General features: G+C 43.9%; 1 protein-coding gene and 1 non-coding gene across 5 annotated transcripts in view; both read right to left on the bottom strand.

The window, feature by feature from the left end:
* Positions 1–23,819, bottom strand: part of IQCK (IQ motif containing K) — a 117,739-nt gene that overhangs the window by 65,013 nt on the left and 28,907 nt on the right. For all 4 annotated transcript variants that reach the window (XM_046666210.1, XM_046666211.1, XM_046666208.1 and 1 more), the window contains exons 5-6: positions 17,688–17,740; positions 17,475–17,552 (exon numbers count right to left, since the gene is read on the bottom strand). In XM_046666210.1, the coding sequence (XP_046522166.1) occupies positions 17,475–17,552; positions 17,688–17,740 (131 nt within the window). The remainder of the gene's footprint in view (positions 1–17,474; positions 17,553–17,687; positions 17,741–23,819) is intronic.
* Positions 3,739–3,900, bottom strand: LOC124243107 (U1 spliceosomal RNA). The gene has a single exon (XR_006889608.1). It is a non-coding gene; the product is annotated as a U1 spliceosomal RNA (small nuclear RNA).

Raw genomic sequence — 23,819 nt, 5'->3', positions numbered from 1 at the left:
AGAAAATGCCCTCTTCATTAATCCACACAGTAATAACTTGGCAGGTATGCATTTGTCTGAAGCTCCACAGGGACATCCGGTGTCAGGACAGCAGAACAAAGTGGAGTTTGTCACTTGGATCTGAGGGAAGGTTTGATGGTGCCGTTCTGCTCAGCTGCAATTTTCCTGCTTTAATGTTTTTCTCAACCGATGTCATGAAATCCTCAAAGTAACAGTATTCCTGCTTAGGGATAGCAGTAGGAAAGGAGAACCGCAAATCTGGGGCCACGACTGGCCAGGCCAGCCGGACAAAGAGCTTTCACCAGTAACGGAACCCCGAACCGCTCTGCATCACAATGACATCTCCAAACAGCAAAATGAGATTTCTAATAGGTCTTTAAGCGGTAAGATGAGACCACCTTTAGTGACATCCCTGCTTTCATGGCTAAATAATGGGGTGCTGTCTCCTTCCCAAACAGAGAATGAGGGTGAGAAAGCCAGCGTAAATCAGGCCAAATGAAAAGGACTTAATCTTCAGGGAGTAGCGTCTGGGAATTATCCATCATTTCAGCAGGCCAGCCTGAAGGGACAGAAGCCATGCCAGGCCCTTTTCTCTCTTTTGGAATCAGTGCAACTGGCTTCAGGTCAAATAAAAATAGAGATGGAGAGGAGGCGAAGGCTCGTCATCAGGGAACTAGGGAGGGGAGCAGGGACAAGCATGTCAATCAGAGGAGAGGCAGCTGAGGCTCCCGCCTCGAGCGCTTAAATTGGACATCCCCAGAGCAGACGGGTTTACGTGTTCTAACGGGCAAAACAGTACTCCTAAGTATGCTTCCAAGAAGAATTGTCTTATTGGTAATGCTCATTTGTCATGTCCTTCTCCTTTCTTCTCAAATGTGAGTTGAAAATATTTGAATCGTAAGAACTGATGCTATAATTCTGAGAAGGAACAAGACTTCGTTTTTCTAATTGTGTCTATGTTTGCATGGATAAACACACACACACACACAATTCTTTCCCATTTTTTGAATGCTAAGTAAAAGATTTGCAGGACCTCAAGAAGAGATAGCATGCTTACAAAATACATAAGAGAATCTGAGAAGTTAGTCCTTATTAATTTCTCCATCCAGTTCTAAGACGAGCGGTTCTATCCAACATGGCATTTAAGGAGAATAAAACAGAAAGGAGAAAAGCTTCCTTTATGTTGAAAATTGAATCTTGGAATCCAAATTCTATCCACTTTTCATTAGGTAAGAGATTAAGTTGTTTTCTTGGAACATGAGAGCGCAACCCAGATGCAAAGCCGTTTACAAAATGACACAGGCCCTAAATCAGCCATCATTCATTGAGCCTTTCAAGGGCCCAGTATTTGATAACGTCTACCCATTGTAGTCGGGAAAACAGATTACCCCGTCCCTGCTCTCAGCCCTCACTGGTTTCCCAAACATTCTGTGCTGGAGGCATCACAGTCTTGAGTAATGAACTTCAAATATTTGGAAGAAGTGCCATGGAGGTTATCTGGAATCTTCCAGACATATGGTGACTAGCCATTAGGACGGAATCTCATAGGATTCTTTCCATTCCAGCCTTCTATGATGTGAGGAACAGCTCCCAAACCCAGCAGGGGAGAGCCAGCTGCATTACTCGCCAGCAGCCTTACAGCGCATTTAGAAACCACACTTACTAGGATGTGATTTTGCTTTCGCCCCCTCGTGAACTCCACCCTGGGAGACCAACAAGCAGTTATTACCCCGGCATCAGGCTGAGTCATTCTGAGTTAAACACAGAGTCGAGGCCAGTTTCACCAACCCCATCATTGGAAGCGGCGTGGCACACAGGTCCAGTTAGCAGTGCTCACAAAACCAGGCGCTGCCAGACCACGTGCTGGCCCTTGGGCTGCAGGGGCAACCGTCTTAAAAATCAGGGCTGTGAGGCTTGGTGCTTTCAGAGAAGTATGCCCAGATCGCTGTGTTATTTGGTCTCTTTGTAACTGGTTACATGTTTTCTCTAACGACTTAAGGAAAATCTTAAGGAGGTCTGCCTTCTCCCCAGTATCCCTCCTTCCGCTCCAAATGGTGAGCTCAGGCAGGGGGACGGGTGTATGGGGGGAGAGGGTAGACCCTGCCCTCCTCGGCCCAGGGGAGGTGCTCCAGCCCCTTCCCTCCCTCCCCCCGCAAGGGATCATAACTGGTTTTGAGCCATGGACCCTTTTCCACTTCAGCAGTCCAGATTTCTTCTCAGAAGAATGTTTTTAAAAACATAAAAGTAAATAAATACATAAGATTACAAAGAAAATCAGTTATATTGAAATACAGCTATCAAAATGTTAAACAAAAAAGTTGGTGATATGGTAATATATGTGCTTCTAAATTACGCAGGAAATAAGAAGAGCTAATGGCAGGTCAATTAACTTCTGCAATTTGAAAGGAACGACAAGCGCAAATGATATTTGAGATCATTACAACTGTGAAAAGACCTGATTGCGATTAGCTACGGTAGATCCTACTGAGGTTGGTTAGCCACATTCCTAATTCAAAGACAGGCTGAATTTCAGTTAGAGACGAGTGAAAACAAAGAAGTGAGTTCCTCTCTTCCAAATGCAGGGACCCCTGAATCATAGACAGTTGTGGCCGGAGCTGGGGAAAGGGAGGAAGATGGGTTTAACATCCAGGATGAGACTGAAGACTAAGGATTTAAAAATAAACAAGACGAATCCAAACAGTGAAATGAGACTAAAAACAGAGTGACCGGGAAGTCATGGAATTTGGCCAAAAAGTTATTAAAGGGCTGCATCTCAGATGGAAGAGAGATCCTGTGTAATATAGTGGGGCAATTACTGGGAAAAAAAAGAAAAAAAAAGCTTCATATTTTTATTCCCAATAAGTTATGAAGCTTCAGGAAACCCGTTACATTTTTAAAACAGAACTCATTTCCCCCACTGCATTTCGGTAAATGGCTCCCCATCCAGCCAGACAATCAGGCCCGAAATCTCCACGTCATCCTTGACTTCTCTCTAACCCCACATCCAATCCATCAACAAGGCTTCCTGGTTCCAGCATCAAAATATATCCCAAATCCAACCTCTTCTTGCCTCCTCCACTCCAAGCTGCCATCATCTCCTGCCCCCTTGCTGCATTATTAGAGCTGACTTCAGTCAACTGCCCATCCAGCTGTCAGAGTGGTCTTTGTAAAAGATAAATTGATTACCTCCATCTTCTGCTCAAAACCTTCCAACAGTTTCCTATCACACCAGGAAGGAAAAAGAAAAGTCCAAACTCTTTACCGTGGCGTCCAAGGGCCCCCCAGCAAGCTGGACACGGCCTAGCCAGGCTCTCTGGCTTCATTCCTGCCACCCTCTCCACTCCCGCATCTCCTCTTGCCTCACTGGCCAACTTTGTTTCTGTCTCAGGGCCTTCAGGGTGGCTGTTCCCTCTGCCTGGGACACTCTTCCTTCCAACCTTTGTAAGGCTGGCTCCCTCTGCTTGTCATCCAGGCCTCTGCGCAAATGTCACCTCCTTACAGAAGTGAGCCTTTCCTGGCTTCTCTACCTGAAACACTGCCACCTCTCCCCCAGCCCTGGGACTCGATCCACTCCCTCTGCTTTATTTCTCTTCAAAGCGCCTGGGTCTTCTTTACGTTATACAGGATGTTTATTTGTTAGTTTGCTTATTGTCTGTCTTCTCACTACAAGGTAAACTCCATGGGGGCCAAAACTTTCTCTCTTGTCCTCCATTCTATCTATGGTACCTAGAAAAGTGCCTGGAACAGAGTGGGCATTCAACAGTTCTTTGGTTCCCACTACCACAAATTATGCAGTCGAGTTTCCCCCGTTCAGGGGAATCGCAGGGGTCAGCACATCCAGAGTGCAACGGGTGAGCCTCCCCCTGGAAAGCCACCTTCGCGATCCTGCCAGGTAAGTGTGCAACAAACATTTCCCAGTGAACGAATATTATCACAGGTAAGGAAACAGACCTTTCTCTAAGGTTGGAATTTATCGGTGGCAGAGCTGAGGCTAAATGCACACATTCTCTCTCACTTGCTTGGTCATTGTGCTGCTCATGTTTCATCTTGCTACTGTTCTCTTAAGATTAAGGATAACATAAAACCCTTCATTCTTTGAATACCTACTATGAGCCCTCTGCAGTGGATATCTTTAATTTTTATCTGCCCATCACACCCTCCCTGTTCCTGCGGGATCAGCCTTCAGACTTTGCTTTGACAGCTCCTCCTCCCTCAGTTGGGGGAATGTGGGTCAGTGTCTTGCCTTCCCCTGGCCAAAGAGTACACCTGGGACCCAAGCTTAGCCAAGCAGATGCTCTTTCCCTGGAAGGGGAATCTTGAGTAGACCGGCAGAGACTAGAGGATTCTTGATGGCAGTGGTGTCTTGAAAACATGGGTCTCTGCTCCCAGGGTCCCTGTACCTGCTTTCTAAGGCCAGGCCCTTACCTTTAGCTTCAGGTTTGTGAGTTATCTTTTTTTCTTCCAAAATCTACCCTATTTCTTAAGTAGCTCTTAACTTTCTGTTGCTTGCAACAAAGAACTCTGATATCATCTTTAACCCTCACAGCAACCCTACAATGTAGGTATTCTTAGCATCCCCCGGTACAGAAGAGAGGACGAGGCTCAGAGATGTGAAGGGATTAGTTCCAGGTCACCCAACTGTGGGAAACTGCACAATGGCCCCCAAGAGGTCCATAACCAATGCTCAGACTCTGTGAATACATACGTTCCCTCAGAGGGCAAAGGGACTTTGCAGATGTGATTGAGTTAGGGACCCTGAGATTAGCCTTGATTACACAGGTGGGCTCAATGATGCAATCACAAGAATCCTTATGAGAGGGAGGCAGAGGGAGATCCTGCTACAGAAGTGGATGTGGCGATGGAAGCCAGAGGTCAGAGTGACACAAAGAAGGTATCACGAGCCCTCCAGATGGCAGGTAGCCTCCAGAAACTAGAAAAGGCAAGAAAATGAACTTTCCCCTAGGGCCTGCAGAAGGAACTGATTTGGGACTTCCAGCTTCCAGAACTATAAGAACTATAAGAGAATAAATGTGTGTTGTTTTAAGCCACCAATTTTGTGCTAATTTATTAAGCAGCCAGAGGCAACTAACACACCAACTAATGATGGCAGAGCTGAGATTGGAAGCCAGATGTGTCTGCCACGCTGCCTCACACAGGCTCCCCGAGCTCGTTCCCAAAGAGTCACCTAGAAACAACAGGAAGAAGGAAAGGAAGCAGGACTGTGTGCCCCAGAAAAAGGGCCACCCCCCTGCCAAGCCTCCAGCGAGGGGGAGGCACTTAGAGGATTTACGCATCCAAGCATGTCCTGAATTCAGGAAACAGCTCTCCATCCTTCCTGTTTGAAGACGAATGCTGATGTAAAGAGCAAAGACGATTTATTATCCTCAGGAGACCCTCTGGCCTCTGAAATTACTGAGACAGAAATCTACCCTTCTAAAAGACAAAATAAATTAAAAGGATTTTTTCCTTTCAACAGGCCATGACAGCAAATGTTCTGCCACGCCACCATTTAATTATGATCTTTAGTGCAAATGCATGCCGTTTCCTGTGCCGTTTTGAAGGCAGGAGCGTTTTTGGTCCCACTGTTAACCTCGGTGCAAACAGACCATCCTATGGCTGGTGCTTGTCCTCAAATAGCACGGTGACACTTTTGTTTTCACTTCAGTTTTTGGTCATTAGATACCTTCCACCAACATGAAAGTATCGTGGATTTTTTCTTCTTCTTTTTTTTTTTGTCCAAGGGTAGAACTCAGCTGAAAAGACATTTCACCCAAAGCAACCTTTTCTTTTCTCTTCTAGAACACAACCTTTGTTTCATTGAAGGTCTCAGCTTTAATGATGTCTTTCATCAGCCTTCCCTCTGGGACATGGGACCAGATAGGCAGCAATGCACCTTTGTTCCTTGTGCTCATTTAGGGATTTATTTTTGCAAGTGAATCCGACCAATTCGTTTCGGTCAAAATAAAAAGCAAAATGTTTCCTGTTCTTAATATGATAGCAAATAATTTCATGGCTTCTGATTGGCTGGCTGAGTCAGGACTATGTCCCACAAAAGAGGATGCTGCTGGATTCATAAACAGGAGGAAAGGCAACAGGAGATATGACGTAATTCCCCGCTGTTGAAAGGTGGGGAAGAAATCACCCTCCTCAAGCTCTGATGAGAGCGTGTGGGAGATGGTACTATTGTTCCCGGTTTATTGCTCCTTTCTCTGTCAGAGACTCGTGCATCCTTACTCTTTGCCGTATGCCCTGCAGTTTCTCCCTGTGGGTGCTGTCAGCTTCCCTGGAGCACTGATCCCAAGCTTGGCCAGGGGACTTATATTGGCCAATGAACTGTGAGCAGAAGTAATGTCTGCCATTACATGGGCTGGCCCCTGCTCTTCTCCCTCTGCCGTGAGACTGAGGCAGGGGCCACTCCTTCATCCTGGGTCCCAGAATGAAAAGAGATGTGGAACAGAGCCAAAGGTGACACACAGCCAATCTAGAACAGGGTGGGGAATAAACCCTTGTGGTTATAAGGCACTGAGATTTGAGGGTTGTTTGTTACAGCAGCAGAACCTGGAGAAAGCTGACTAATTCAGAATACTGGAGGGTAGTTGGGGCAATACCATGTGGGAGCACATATCAGCCAGGACTCTCTCATTTGCAAGTATCAGAAACCTAACTCAAACTAGCTTAAGAAAAAAAAGATACTTATTGGCTCACTTAACTAATAGGCGTAGAATTGGCCTAAGGTATGGCCAGCTAGAGAGGCTGAAGTCAATGCCACAGGGGCTCAGGCTCGGGCCACCTCTCAGGTCTGCTGGTATCTCAGGCACTGTCTCCTTACATGGCTGCCCTCAGCAGCTCAGGGCTGATAATCTCAAAGCTCCAGGTCTAGAGGAAAAGGGAAAAAATCTTTCTTGGTTCCTTCCTGAAAAATCTTAGACTTATCTCTGATTGAACCAAACTGGGAGTAACCCTGGTGGTCAGGGGGGATTCACTGCTCTGAGTGGCCAGGCCTGGGTCACATGCCCAGCCCGGAGCCAGAGGTGGAATCAGCTCACTGTCTTCCTGAACGAGAATGGGAGAGGGGTGATCTTTCAGCGACACAGGGACGTCTAGAACCCAAAGGAGGGGGAAACCAATGCAGGGCTGGAAAAAATATAAACGCCTACCATAGCAAGCAAGAAAATGGGATAGAAAGAAATAGAATAAATACCCTTTAGTTTTGAAATTGTTTTTAATTCTTTGTTTTTTAAAAAGATTGGCACCTGAGCTAACAGCTGTTGCCAATCTTTTTCTTTTTTCTTTTTTTCTTCTTCTTCTCCATAAAGCCCCCTAGTACATAGCTGTATATTCTAGTTGTAGGTTCCTCTGGTTGTGTTATGTGGGACACCACCTCAGCGTGGCCTGATGAGCGGTGCCATGTCCACACCCAGGATCCAAACTGGCAAAACCCTGGGCTGCCGAAGCAGAGCATGCAAACTCAACCACTTGGCCATGGGGCCAGCCCCCTGTTTTTATTCTTAAAGTAACTCTGCAGACAATATGAAAGCTACAAAATAATATAAAGGAGAAAATAAAAGGCGTGTTCCTGGCATTTGGAGTGAAACATCCTTTTTAAAGACTTTTAGGTCTAGAGTTATTTAATTCTATGATGATCCCCGATTTTAAACATTTTCTTTTCACTGCATAGTTTATTTAACTAATATGTATATTTTATATATGATAAATCTTGGTTATTTTTATAAACCAAAGAGAATTTTTTAAGGGTTGTCAATGTCTATATAAAATGGCTACATAAAATGCAGTTATTTAAAAAAAAAGTCATGGAAAAGAAACGGGTAGCTGAGAAGGGATGGACAGAATGAAGCAGCGTATGCTAAATTACGGGGAACCTGTGGGAGAAGGCCCATCATTTATGTGATAAGCAATCGGCAGCCAGCCGTGACAAATGGTCACAACCTACCAGCTGTGATCTGACAACATAATGACATCGTGCATCAAAGACAGCTGGGCTTGGCAGAATTGATCTTACCAAGAACATTAAAATAGGACCCAAACTCCCATTTTAGATGGCTCTCCAGGCTGGTAGATAGCATTTATAGCCTCAAATAATCCTAATACAAGTGGAACATACAAAAGAGTTGCATCTTACACAGGAGCCATACTGTAATATGAGGACGTAGGTGAAAATCACATTTAGTCAGGATTTCCCCTTACCATACTTTAAATTCCATATACAGACACAGCATCTTTCATTCAATTCTGCGTAGCCAGCTCTCTCCCAGTCTTCGTGCTGATCACTGCAAATACCAGGTGATCTCGGGGGCGGCAGAGCTGAGTAATGGACCACGCCTTCAGCAGTCCAGACTCTGGAGCCAGACCGCCTGGCTTCAGACCCTGCCTCTGCTATTTACTGGCTTGTGACCTTGGGCAAATAAGTTAGCATCCCGGTACCTCGGTTGTTTCTCTGAGATATGGCTGTCGCTGGGATAGCTAGTGCTCATGGAATATCCAGTGTTCCCTTGCATAGCTCAGCCTGCCTTGCAGCTGGTTTGGGGCCCTGCTCTGTGAGGAGAGGTAAGAAGGTTAAGAACCTTCTAGGCTGAGAAGGTTAAGAACTGGGGGGCCTCCTCCATTCCTTTCTTCTTTTGCTTCAGTGATCTCAAAGATCACATGTTCCAAATAGCTGTAATTTATAAGAGGGCTGTCCAAACTGCATCAGTGGTTATATGAGCAAAAATAAGCTGTTATTGGGTTAAGCCACTGGTACTTCGGTATTGTTTATAACCGCAACTTAGCCTAGCCTGGCCTGCCTGACTGATACAACGGGGAAAGAATATTTCCTACTTTGTTGGGTTGTTGTGTGAGTTAAATTAGGTAATATTTATAAATTGTTCAGAATAGTACCTGAACAAATACTATATAAATGCTTGATAGATAGGTAGGCAGGTAGACAGACAGACGGACAGAGAGACAGAAGGAAGTTGTTGCCTCGTGAGCTGCTCACGTTCTGAGGGACACAGGAAACTGACTAAGGAAAGAGCTGAGTCATGTGTCCTATTCTATGCTTCACCTCCAGACTGGAACAACAAGGGAGATTGCTTGAATTTTTTAAAATCTTATTTCTCTCTTTCTCTCTCCCCGAAGAGTATATCATTGAATTAGCATAAATGAAGTACATATACTGCAATCCAGCTATATACGAAATCTGTCTGTGAAGACAGGGACCACATTGATCGATGTCACAGTTCCATGGCATACAGTAAGTGCCCAATAAGTGGGAGCCAGCCAGCTTATGAATATGTCTGCTTCTATAATTTCAGAGCACATTTAAGCATTTGATAAAGATCAGCTAAACAAATGAACAAATAAATTAAATAACTCCCTTTAAATAGCTGGGACACATCTGCTTGGTATACGCATCAGTAGTGGAAAAAAACGTATTCCCTTAATAGCTGGCACCAGAATTCCTCTTAGGTAAGGAACTAGCTTTGTTTACGTGAAAGACCATTCTACAGATGGAAAAACTGAGGCTCAGAGAGATGAAGCCACCTTTGCCCAGAGTCTCAGCTGGATGTGGTGGAGCTTGGTTTGGAATGCAGAGTCGTGATTCTAGAGGCCAAGTTCCTAAATCCCGCACTACACTGCTGCCGCTTCTTTGATTTCCAGTCTTACACTTTGATTTACACTCTTACACTGCCCTTGACAGCGCCAGGATTTGACTTGCTGTCATCTTCAACCCATCCCCCACCAGCCTTCTCAGGATACTTCATCATTCATACTGATGGCACCTCCAACACCATGGCCTCCAGTCCACCTGATTCCACAAGCCCTGTCTTCCCTCATGTCAGTCACTCAATAAAACCGTCTCATCTTAGAATGGGTCATCACTGAAGACTGTCAGATCTCGACTTCCCAAATTCTTGTTCTGATCATAACTTTCTATTCTTCCATCTTTCCCACCTACTCACTTCTATCTATATTGTTATTTGCCCTTACATGAGACTACGGTTTGGGAAGGTTATTGTCCACCTAGAACAGGGATCAGCAAACCACAGCTCATCGGCCAAATCTGGCCCACCACCTAGTTTTGTAAATAAACTTGTATTGGAACACAGCCATGCCCAGTGGCTCACATATTGTCTACGGCTGCTTACATGCTACAGTGGTCAAGTTGAGCAGTTGCAACAGAAACCATATGTGGCTGCAAAGCCTAAAAGATTCACTATCCGCTACAGAAGAAGGTTGCTGATCCAACCTAGAAAGCCATTTCCTTATTCCCCAGGAACTCAGAGATTACTGGAGCCATGTCCTTAGGGCAAGCCCAGGACTTTGATCACGTTAATCCTCCTTCTCATTGTTGCTGGGGAGAACTGGGTTGGGCGTTGGAGGCAGGTGTGGAGGGAGACGAGGCTGATGGACGGGAACTGGTTGGTGAGTTGTGTGCACATTCAGAGCCAGGTTTGGGAGGGGTGACCACAGCCTCCCCAAGCACCATGAGCCTTCTCACTTGGGCCTGCACCTGCCACTCTCTCCTTGCCCCTGGGGCCATTTTCCTTCCATGCCATTTGAGCTTCCCAGCGTGATCACATGAAAACTCAGTCTCCCCTACTGTCTGTCACTCTAGCCACCTCCAATGGAGAGGAACAGCCCTCAGCCCTCCCAGTTCACTGCCAGTCAATAGATGCCTCGTCGCCCACGGCACATCCACCATTCAACGAGGCGCTCACAAGGAGCTTTGGAAAATCTCATTGTTTCTTTTCCTTTTAATTTTTTATTATGGAAATTTTCAAAGATACAAAAAAGTAGACAGAAAAAAAAAATGAACCCATGTCACCATCAGCCAGGTTTAGTTATACTGTTCTCCATGTCAGTCACTCAGTGTAACTTCCCCTCAACCCTGTCCATAGACGTCATTTTATATTTCATTCACAAATATTTCAACATGTTTCTCTAAAAAGTAATAACGTTTTTATCATGACTATGAAATTATCATACCTTAAATAAAATAACAATAATTCTTTACATCATCAACTATCTACTAAGAGCTCAAATTTCCAATTGTCTCCTAATTTTTCTTTTTAGTTTGTTTCTTTGAATCAGGATCCAGATAAAATCCACACATTAAAGTTTTTAAAACTTTAAAATTTTCTTGCTTCTAAGATGGACTCCGCCACTCCCATTTTAGTGTTTCCGAGTTCGGTATGTTTCTTACTTCCAATGTGAAGACATAATGTAGTGTTTCTTTCTCTTCCTGAAAATTGGTTGTTCAATCGTTAACATAATTCAGAAAATTTGGTAATTTATGAGAAAAGTGTAAGATAATCATTCTAGAAAAGTTAACAATGCTTCCCCTTCAGACTTCCCCTTCAGATCCCCCTGCCCAGTCTCGACCTTTCACTATATTAGCTTGGCCAGTCTTCAACCCCGATTTCGGCAATCATTTGTTTTCTCTACCCTCTTTCCAGGGTTGTAGAGGGTTGCTGGAGATAATCACATAAGCAGGCTGTTCATATGCACCGTGAATTCAGGCCATCAGCTGGGCCATGCCTATTTATCCCTGGTTGATTCCCCATCGGTTTCACCACAGCAGCTGTTGCAGCCCCCTCCCCTCCCCAACAAGCCTCCAGAACCCGCCTGGGCGCCCTCTCAGCAGATGCCTTCACACCTACGTGAACTCTCTCAACTCCTCCCCCTTCCACCTCAAATTTCCTTTCACTTTGAGCTCTGATCTCAGAGGAATAAATACACATCTTCCTTTATCTGTATATGGGTATATGTGCATAGAGAAGGACTCTTAAAAGAAGTTCCCTAAAATGTCAAAAATGGTTGTATCTGGGAGGCAGGCTCTTAGGCAATTTGCAGCTTTTTCTTTTTCCTTTTCTGTCTGCTTTCACTTTTTTCACTGAGCATGTGTCATTTTTACAAAACCCAGAACAATTTTAAACTGTTATTGATCCCCAACATGACGTAGGTATCCCTCGGAGTGAGGGATTCTCAGTTTCTCCATATTCTCCATTACTCTATGATAGGCAGAATCATGGAGCCCAAAGATGTCCCCATCATTAATTCCCACGGAATTATGTTATCTTACAATGAACACGTGAATATGTTATCTTACAATGAACACGTCAATATGTTATCTTACAATGAACACGGGATTATGTTATCTTACATGAACACGTGAATATGTTATCTTACAATGAACACGTGAATATGTTATCTTTCAATGAACACGTGAATATGTTATCTTACAATGAACACGTGAATATGTTATTTTACAATGAACACGGGAATATGTTATCTTACAATGGCAAAAGGGACTTTGCAGATGTGATTAAATTAAAGACTGAGACGGGGAGATTATTCTGAATTATGTGGGTGAGCCAACGTAAACATATGAGCCCTCAAGAGTGGAAGAGGGACGGAAAAGAGAATCCGAGAAATGTGGCTAAGGAAGCAGGGTCAGAGATATGCAACGTGGCTGACTTTGAAGCTGGAGGAAGGGGCCACCAGCCAAGGAATACAGGCAGCGTCTAGAAGCTGAAAAAGGCCAGGAAACGGGTTCTCCCCTAGAGGCTGCAGGAAAGAAGGCAGCCCTGCCAATGCCTTGATTTGAGCTCTGTGAGATCTGTGTCCGGCATCTGACCTCCAGAACTGTAAGACACTAACTGTGTATTGTTTAAAGCCACCAAAGTTTGTGGGAATTTGTTACAGCAGAATTAGAAAACTACTAGACCCCTGCTACCTCCCTACTGCCCATTTCAAATCAAAACACAACTGCAAGATAAGCCACGGTCATCACCGCCAATCACACATCTTAGAGTAAGTGCCTCCTTCACTGACCCTCCAGAACAAACTATGGGGTGCTAAAAGTTCATTCCCACCCATCTTGGCTCAATCTGTGCATTGGACATGCGGCTCTTGATTCCAAAATCAGTGTCTCTCTCCAGACCCCACTTCTGAGCTTCAGGCCAATGCTTCCAATAAGGATTTCCTAGAGGCACCTCAATCTCAATGTGCCCCGGACAGGGAGCATCATCTTTACCCTTGATCCTGCTTTTCTGGCTAGGTCTCTTTGCTCCTATTTGGGCCCTCCCGTTTACCCAGGAAATCTCACCTTTTCAGGCACACCCCTTCTCCAGTCCTACACTCATCCCGTGTCACCTGTCCACTCTACCCATTCTACGTCCCTCCTTTTCTATTCCTGTTGTCCTGGCTCAAGACCTCAGGGCTGTAACCACGGCCTGGGAAACAGCAGCCCGACTCTAGTCTCTCCTCAAGCTCACACATCCCCTGCTGTCTTGGGAGTTATCTTGCCAAAACAGTCTGATCCCATTACACTTCTGCTCTAAAACCTTTTAATGCTCTCTCTTGCTTGTGGAATAATGCCCAAACTTCATGCTTTTACTGAACACCAAAATCCAACCCCTATCTCCCTCCCAGCCTTATCTCCCATCCCATCCCCAGATCCTGGCATGCTCCATGAGACAGCTATGCTGGTCTCCCGTGCCTGGACCAAGTCCTGCCTTCTCCCATCTCTGTGCCTTTGGCCTTGAATACCCTCTTCTGCCGTTTCTCTCTTCCTAAGTCCACAGTGTCCTTCAATGGCAACAGTAACCACTAGTAAGCCACGTGTGTCTCTTCATGATCCCATTTGTAAGTGCATTATTTCACCGCATCTTCATAATCGCCACATTTTACAAATGAGGAAACGGAGGCTTAGAGAGTGACCTGCTGTGCTGCTTTTAAAATACGTCCACACATGCTTTGATACTCTTTCCTTCAAAAGGAGGAGCTTAATTACTTTCCCTTTGAACATGGTACTTGAGCTGTACTTAGTGACTCTCTTCTGACTTACAGAATGTGGTGGAAGTGGAGGTGTTTGGCTTCTAAGACTGGGTCATAAAAGGCACTGCGGCTTCCTCTGGTACTCAAGTCTCTCATTCTGAAGGAGGATAGTCACCACATAATGAGGACACTCAAGCAGCCCATGGGAAGGCCCGTGTGAAGAAAACCTGAGGCCTTCAGCCAATAGCCACCACCATGTGTAGGTGCCATCTCGAAAGCGGCTCCTCTGAGCTGAGCCAAGCCTTCAGATGACTGCAGGCCCTGCAACATCTTGACTACAACCTATGAGACTCTGAACCAGCACTACCCAGCTAACCTGCACCTGAATTCCTAAGCCACAGAAACTGTGAGATATTAAAGATTTATTATTTTTTAGGTTTAGGCTTAGCCACTAAGTTTTAGGGTACTGTGTTACACAGTAATAGAGAACTAAAACCCTGACCCAGGGTCATGCAACTAGTAAGTGGTAGAGACCTGAATACTGGTTTGTTAAGAGTATGAGCGTTGTCCCTGCCGCTCATACTCAACCCCACCCAATACTGCCTGAAGTACTAGTCTATATCTTTCTTCCTTCAGAAAACCTTGACAGAGTCCCTCCCTCAAAATTCATCTTCCTCCAACCTGTACCTTTAAGCCCTACTAAAAATGCCCAGGCAGCGTGCTCCTGCCCGCAACAATCACCATATTTTCCTTAGACCTACCTCACTTCATTTTCAGCTTCCCAGCTTTAGCACCCAGATCCTAGTGTTGTTGCAAAGATTAAATGAGATAATATGTGTAAAAGCACTTAGCAGAGTAATGGTTCAATCATATTATTTATTACCTCCTCAAGGCAGCACTTCGTCTGCCCTGTGGGTGAGGTTTCAACTCTGGCTGTACATTAGAATCACCTAGGAAGCTGTTAAAAAAACAAAAATCAATGCCTGGGCTCCACCCTGAATTAATAGGTCTGATTTAAGAGGTCTTAGGTGAAGCCAGGCAACAAAAGCTCCTCGGATTATTTCAGCGTGCAGCCAGGGTAGAAAACCACCAGAAAAACAACCAGGGGGGATCTTGCTGTCCTTGTCTCTCTACCCCCAACCCCCTGACATTTGCGAGTGTCTGGGGACATTCTTGATAGTGATGACTGTACGGGTGCAGCTGGCATGTGGTGGGTGGAGGCTAGAGATGCTGCGAAACATCCTACACTGCACAGGCCAGCCCCACACAGAGAATTATCTGGTGCTAAATGTCAACAGCACCAAGGTTGGAAAAGCCTGGATTAGATATTGTTTCCTGGCTCCTGCCCTCATTCTCCTTAAGAACGTTGGTTTCTAACGTTCAGATTGGTTGCCTCTCTGACACTGCCTGTTCAAACGGACCCTTGAGAAGGATATAGCACCTGAGTTCTTGCCTCTCAAAACCAAATCTGGGCACTGACCAGGTTGGTGCTGCCCCGACTGGGTGGGCTCTGGGCCCACCATGGGGGCCGGTGGATGGCCTTGTGCTTCCCCATTTCCCTCTAGTGCTTTGCTAACATCTGTATCACAACGCTCACTACAGAAACTTCAGCTGGTTGTAAGCACACCTCTCTTACCTCAAGGGCTGGAGCCATATTTTATTCATCTCTATTTTCTCCCCAGCATCAAAGCTCTGTGCATTGCATTTGGTAGGTGTTCAATAAATATTTATTGCACCGAATTAGATTAATGTCATTTTAAGTTTTATCATGCTTCTGGGCATCTCTTTGAAAGGTAATGGAAATAGAGAATACAAATGCCAGTTGAGGTCAGAGCTCTTGCTTTTCTGTTCTTGTGGAGCCCAGTTGAAATGACTGCCATCGCTACTTTGTGGCATATTTATATGAGCTGCCAGAGGAAGTTAGCAACCATTTTAAATTAAGATATTTGTACAATAAATGACTAAGGATTTGAGAGGACTCTTATCTAGAGAAGTTCTCATATCTTTAAGATTCTTTTTCATTGGTTACTATAAGTGGGAAAATGTATCATTTTCAAGGCAAAGCAACAACTTGGAGAATGATACTGAAAAAATGTCTTAGAAAAATATAGGTAAATCTTTCATTTATTAATCATTTATAGTCAATAATTATGGGCCTTCCATTTTCATAGTGGACAAATTAGGCACAGGTTTAGAAGCTAAATAAGAAAAAGGTTTTCCAATATAATTCTCCTTTCAGTATGCAACCTCACATTTTTAAAAACTGGTAATATCTAGGGTGTTTTTAATTCTCAAAATTGAGAAAGTCAGCCAAGAGTCTATTCACCTTGGTATTTTCAAGAAGGGCAGATTTAAGCAAAAAATGTGACCTTTGAGGGTTAAGCATCTAATTTAATGTCTTCCACTCTGTTTAATATGGGGTTTTACAAACCTTACTGAATTTCCTAGTACCTCAGTTTCCTGACATTATTTTTGCAAAGGGCTAGCGTGAAAACATTTTTGAAGCAACAGGTTAAATATATGTCATTTTCTCTAAATCGAGCTATCTTTCTTCCACCTATGTCTTAAAACAGAGGACCCCTGCTTAAATGTCATCCTCCAAGTCAGATCTCTCCTGCCCACCATATATAAATTAAGCCCCCTCAATACTCTGTATTCCTCCCTCCCGGCTTTATTTTTCCCTACAGTACTGACTTGTTTGTTTATTGTCTGTCATCCCCACTAGAACATAAGCTCCATCAAGGCAGTGATTTTTGGCTACTTTGTTCACTGCTTTACCTCCAGCACCTAAAATGATGTTTGGCACATAGCAGTACTTAATAAAAATTTATTTCATGAAAGAATAAATTATGCAAATCTAGAAATAAAATATACTATAATGCCATCGATGGCATAAATTAGATGTGATTCAATCAACATGGCTGGGTCTCAAAAGTATGTATTTGAGTTAAATAAAAGCAAGTTGCAGAATAACGCATACATTTCCTCATCTGCAACACAGGGCTGATAATAGCATTGTTATCAGGATCAAGTTAGTTCATTAGTGTTAAATGCTGAGACCAATGATACAAGCACTCGGTAAATGCTAGTTGCCATCATCATTAGCATTGCTATATTATTGATGAAAAATAGCTCATAGAATATAATACTACTAATTTTACATGATATAATCTAATTGTATATAATAAGTAATTTTAAGAGCTCTGGAAGTATGCACTATAGACAAAACTGATTACTTCTGTGAGGAGAGAAGGCTCAGGTTAAAATGATGGTCAAAGAGAGTTTTACCTTTATCTGTCATGTTCTAATACTTTAAATGTGGAACTGATGCATATAACCAAAAATTAATATTTAGAAAAGTTTAGTCGCATTTCCTGAGACATAATGACCTTCAGGGGGAGAGAGAGAGAGAAAAACAGAGAAAGAGAGGGAAAGGGAGAGAGAATGGAGAGATGAATTATTTAGGATAAGAATTTGTTACAGTTTTCTATTTTACTTCTGAAGTGCTTCTTGAATAATCACCACATAGATAGGATGCCCTCAGCCTAGACTGAAAATAACCAGAGACAAGAGACACAAATATAACTGACTTGGGGTCCTGGGTGGATTACATGAGTTAGTTTTCTTAGATTGGAGAAAACTCTCATTAACACAATGTTAAAATTAGGAATTTGAAAACTTATGTTGTTACTTACTGAAGCTGCAGCCACTGCTCCACAAATGGAATGGAAAAGAATTCTGTGAATGGCTCCTCTGTCCTCTTCGGATTATGACTGGTCACGATGCCATAGGTTTGATTGACAAGAAAACAATAAGTAAGAATTCAAGTCAAGTGTTGTTATCGGCTTGCAAATTAACACTACTGAATCCTTAGGGTCATTGAATATTCAAAGACATAAAAAACTTACTTGTATAACCACTCGGTCAGAAAATCACAGGCAACGAATTTGGTTTTCTTCCTCTAAAGAGAGAAGACAGAATTGAATTATATTCTTTGCCTACATGTTTCAGTAGGACAAAGGAAGAGAAGTTAATTGATTGCTTGTGCTGGATGAAAATCGCCTGTCCTTTATGAGGTTTATAAGCACATCAACAAACAGTAACACAGGCCATGCAAAGAATTCTGAAGACATTTCTCCAGCTATCTTTGGATAAGCCTATTTGCTGATAGCAGGGACTAATAAAAGACTGCACATAGTAGGGGGCTTATTACCTGCTTTTGGAATTATCTCAGAAGGATTTGATTTAAATCTAGGCTTTGATTCTGAGTAACTGTATTTATTGCTTGTCCCCAGTCCTCTGAAATCCTCAGAATAGCAGTAGCGTGTGCCCCTCTGTCATAGTACCTCCAATGGAACTGTAAGATAACTGCCAGCCCCTGTGTCTATCTCCCCTCCTTAGCTATAAACTCTCTGAGGACACGGCATATGTCTCCTTTTTCCTTATATTCTCAGGGCTTAACTGAGAGCCGTGCACAGAGTAGGTGATCAATGGGTGGTGAGTAAATGAAAGAATGAGTCCACCATTCAACTTGCAAGCATCAAAGCAAGAAAGAATTTATGTACAAGAATTCTGACATTTAAAAGGAGGAATTGCTAATACAACTCTGGACAATTTCTCTTCACTGTCTTCCCATTTTATATATATATATATATATATATATATATATTAAGATGGGCCCTGAGCTAACATCTGTTGCCAATCTTCCTCTTTTTCTTCCCCCACAAAGCCCCAGTGCATGGTTGTATATCCTAGTTGTAAGTCCTTCTAGTTCTTCTGTGTGGGACACTGCCACAGCATGGCTTGATGAGTGGTGTGTAGGTCCGTGTCCAGGATCCGAACCAGTGAACCCCAGGCCGTTGAAGGGGAGCATGTGAACTTAACCACTCGGCCATGGGGCCAGCCCCCTCTTCCCGTAATATTTTATTATGAAATTTTTTCCTTCTTTTTTCCCCTTCATTTTGAAATAGCCAACTCAGCTTTATAACCTGAAATAAGGTTGAAAAGATTGTTATGAAATTGATTCTCACCAAAAAGGAAAGTGCTACTTAAGATTTTTCACTGAAAGCTTTATTATAGCTGTTAGTAAATAAAATATGGCAGTGCCTGAGTTGCTGGAGATGGTTTGCAGCCTTTTACCTCATTGCTGATAGCCTTATATTAAAAAATTGAAACACTGCTGGCCAGGGCAATGAAATGTAGTAGACCACGTAATGGGGTCTTTTAACTCTGCATTGCAAGAGCAGAGTTCCCTTCAAAAAGCCATCTTTAACCAAAATAAGCAAATACTTGTACAACAATGCAAATATGTATCTAGCATGAATTGCCATATAATAATTTCAACAGTCCAACAATTGTAGGCCGGCAGTGTCTCTCTCTCGCCCTACAAAAGATGCATTGTTCCTTTGGCATTCACAGTATCGTTTGGTGATAAAGATTCCTTCTCTGAGGGAATGCAGCTTGACTTACTCTATTAAATTGACTTTTAAAATAGCCAAATGGTTTGATGTATGAAGGTCACGCAGACAGATTTAATCAGTTTTGACGCAAAGAAATCAAATGGAAGAAATGGTGTTTTCCTTCTCTCCTGGGCAAGCGTGGCCATGCCGTGCACACTCAGACCCACAGAACAGTGCGGACATTGTTCAGCTGTTGTTTAGTTTAAAAATTATCTGCTGGGGAGCCGAAAGGGAGAAAGGAAAGCAAATGGAAAGTTGTGGTGAGTGAAGAGATAAGAGAGGAAGCAATAGAGAGAACACTTACAGCGCGAGATTAAGAAAGTGTGGGCACCCAGGGTTTTTGTAATGTGGACAAATACACTGAGGTCATGATTGTTAAAGGGTGAAAAAGTGCGATTTTGGGCAAGCAGAGGAAATGGTTAAGGCAACCTCAAAAAAGGTTAAAAAGCAAAATTTTTTTTAAAAGAAATCCAGAATTGAAAGGAAAAAGACCAAGTGTCGAGGGATAAGACATCACCATGTCCTCATGAGTCTGTAACTTTGAAAGGCATCCAAAAAAACAAGATACAGATAAAGGGAAGAACTGATGGACTGGCGGGCAGATATGCAATGAAGCAAGTAACGCAAAACGGTAACTGGAGAATCCGGGTGGTAAACGTGTGGGTGTTCACGCTGAAATTCTTTCAATTCTTCTAGATGTTGGGAAAATTTCTATCATAAAATTGGGGGATGGAGGGTAGGGGAAGAGGACATCATCATAAAAGACCCAAACCTCAAAGAGAGAAAAGGTGGAAATCGAGGTTCCATCCAGACAGTATTTTGTGCCAGTTTTTACGTTGAGTACACGTATGGGAGACAGACTGAGGCCTGAAGACTGGGAGGGGAAACAAGCAGCCCTGGAGAGCCACTGAACCTGCGTCAGGTGCCCACGGTGACCCCACACCCGCAAGGTCAAAGCACGTGCTGTGAGGTCGGTGACCTGAGTGTGGCTATGGCATTGTGTTGGTCGAGACTCCTTGGGTTTGCAAGAAATAGAAACATGCTCAGGTTACCTTGGTTTCTGGGGTCTTTTTTCAAGTCAGTTTAGGCTAGATTTTGCTGTAACAAACAAGCCCCGAATCCAAGAAGCTTCTATCATCAATGGTCTACTTCTCACTCGTGTTACATGAGCATTTCAGTCAGCTGTGGCTCCCTGCTCCATGCTGTCTTGACTCTGGGCCTCAGCTGACAGAGCGGCCTCTCTCTGAAAGAGTGCTGGGTATCATACAAATGAAAAGAATATGGTGAACCACGCTCTGACCCTTAAAGCGTGTGTTTGGAAATGACACCTATGATGTCACACAGTCAAGCCTCCCTTAGGGGAGGCCAAAGGTAGTTTTGAACTATAACTTACTCTAGCACAGGGGGCTACTGTAAAGGTACGAGGAATGTAAGGAAAAAGAGAATTCCTCTGACTGGGGGCAGAGCCAGGGCTCAGGAAGAAGGGGGCTGCAGTCTACAGATGATCAGAGCACAGGACAGGCTAGCCATAGTCGTCGCCAGGAGCTCTGTGACCCAACCGGTTCTAGTTCTCTGTGAGACTCAGCTCATGGGCTGTGGCTTCTTTCTCACCTTGCTGCTGCTTTTTCTGCTGCTCTCTCCTAACTGGATTCTTTCTCCTCTCTCTGTTCCAAAGACTGCTAACTCATGGCTTTTCAAGCTTCCTCCTCCTCTCTGGTGTCTCTTCCCTTCTACCCACAATGCATTCTGCCTCTTCTGTCTGTCATCTGACATCCATACTCCGCAGACAGGAGACTCTGATTGGGCTGGTTAGAAACTACCCAGGATAGGCCATCCCTGCTGGGCAGTGCAATTGTAGCAGATCATTTCATAGCCACTTGCCATCCCAGAGTGGCTGCCCACAGGGCATGATACTTATTCCTGGTTCAGTCACTTGTGGCCAGGGTGATGGGGATGTGGACATAGCAGTGACAAAGGTCTGCAGTTAAGGCTGTGCACATGGCACGCATTAGAATGTCATAGCCTCCTCTCCCACATAGATATTCGCCACAATAAACTTCCAGATGCCCAAGACCCCCCAGACATGACAAAACTAATCAATAATTATGATCCTAGAAATGAGTACACATTTGGACTATAACCAGATGCCAAAATTCTTATCACAGCAAACTTCAAATGGGGGTTCATTTTTTTCCCACTGCATTAGAATTTCATAAGAGAAAAATAATACTTCTCAAAAAAAGTTAAAAATATGCACTCATAACACAAAATATTGACTTGACTAAGACTTCCCGCACAGGTCACACGGTTATTTCTAAAAGCGTTCCTGATAAAACGAGTAATGCTAAAACTATTCTACCACACCTTTCCTGCCAGTATCTATTTTTTCCACTCCTTAGAATTTGTTTTCAAACAAAAGCTGACGGTGTTTCTAATTCCCCTTATTGGTCAAGGCCAGGAAATGGAGTTTCTTCTCTCACTGACCAGAGCCCTTGCACTTTTTAAAAGATATTCAGATATTTGATTTTTTAAAAAAACTATAACAAATGACTATTAGATGGGCAAGGAATATAAAAAGGAAAAAAGTTTTGTTTTACTGAATATTCATAGTAGCAAATTTTAATGTCATGAGATCATCAAAGGACTTATCAGGAGTTAGAAATAGTTTCCTGACACCAACTATTGTTTACAACACTCTTCGCTGTAATGGAATTTGATGAGCAACCAAAAGCCGAAGGGGAAAATGTTATGCATGGGACAGGATAGGAAAAGAAGAGGGAGGTCTTATCGTCTCTATCCAGACGCTGCATTTAATCCATATTTAAAGCTGAGATAAGATTTATTTTCAGCCATCATTTTACTCATGCATAAAACTCCTGATTTCTTTCCAAATTAAGCAAGGTGCACTGTTCCAGTTTGGCCCTGTTCAGTAAACACTTACTGACTGAGGACCTACTATGTGCTAAACACTAGGGATAAAGATATGAGTGAGACGTGGCCCCACTGTGGTTATTAACTCACTGTCCAGCAACCGCCCCAGAGCTGGGTAGCAGCTGTGATGAGCGTAGAGGATTGACCCCATCACCAGCTCGAGAAGGCCGTCCAGATTATCCCACTTCACCTGCCCCCTGGACACAAACCAATCTGGTCTCCATCTATCCTGGCCAAAGGGACTCCCTGAATCTCAGAAATGGCCGCGGAATCAATTTCAGAGGGATAAGATGTGAGAGAAGATGTGCGGGCGGTTCTGGGAAATAACTTCCTCTGCTTTTCTGAAAGAACTTGGTCATTCTCTCCTTCTGGTTGATATAGTAGGTGGAGGCACAGCCTAGCTCAGTGGCTGCCTCTGTCTTGCCACTGTGAGGGGAGCCAGCGTAAGGATGAAGCTGACCCTGCAAGGGCCAAGCAGAGAGGCAGAAGAGAACCAAGTCCTCGACTATATCACTGAGCCCCGGAATCAAACAAATCCTGAAGCCTTCCTTCTCTACCTCAGAACCCTCTAGTTTCCTGAGCCAATAAATCCTCTTTATTATTTAAGCCAGTATTCTGCTAGCTGCAACACAGTGAGTCCTGGCCAAGATCGTTGCCCACTTTCTCTTCTGCCTTCTTTTGCCAACAGCTCCCGGAGTTCCTTTTGCGGATCCACCCTTCCCCAACCCTAATGCTCTGCGCGTTGAGTAGGGCTCCTTCCCTTTGCCCAACAGCCCACTACATTCCCCTCGTTCCAAGGACTGGTTCCAAAGTAGGTAACTGACCTGAGTCAGTTCAGTTAGAGAGAAGCTCTGGGAGAGACTTTCTCCTTCTCTGCCTCACTTGAGCCTTATGGGACGTAGGCTGGTGCCACATGAAGGACCGTTTGAGGGTGGAGCCAAGCCAGAGGGAACAGAATCAAGAGATGGAGAGGGAACCAAGTCATGAAGACATCATCTGGGCCTCCACATCAAGCTGCACAGAAGGATCTCCCCATGGGCCTCTCATCTACTTAAACAGACAAACAAACAACAATCCTGTTCTACTGAAGCCAGTTTAAATGAGGTCTTCTGTCACTTGTGGGGCCTGTCCTCAAAGAGTTAAATCCAGCAAACATGAGAATGTTAGCTCCGCATTCTTAACACATCCAGCTGAAACAAACTCTTTTGAGTTCATATTACCGACTACTGTTAACAATATAAACCTTTTATCAAAAATTGCTTACAGGGGACTGGCCTGGTGGCGCAGTGGTTAAGTTCGCACACTTTGCTTCGGCGGCCCAGGGTTCACAGGTTTGGATCCCGGCGCAGACCCAGCACTGCTCATCAAGCACACTGTGGCAGCGTCCCACATAAAACAGAGGACGATTGGCACAGATGTTAGCTCTGCAACAATCTTTCTCCAGCAAAAAGAGGAAGATTGGTAACAGATGTTAGCTCAGGGCCAATCTTCCTCACATACACACAAAATTGCTCACAGTAAAAATCATTAACTTTACTCTGAGTGCCCAAAATACTTTCAGAGATGCATTGAAAAGAATTTCCAAGTGAAGTTTACAATGCAGCCACTAAGCCAGCTCTGCTGAATATAGCAGTCCAATTAAGTTCTAAT

The sequence above is a fragment of the Equus quagga genome, chromosome 7, assembly GCF_021613505.1.
Source record: "Equus quagga isolate Etosha38 chromosome 7, UCLA_HA_Equagga_1.0, whole genome shotgun sequence".
Lineage (NCBI taxonomy): Eukaryota > Metazoa > Chordata > Mammalia > Perissodactyla > Equidae > Equus > Equus quagga.
This window is presented reverse-complemented; position numbering and strand designations above follow the sequence as displayed.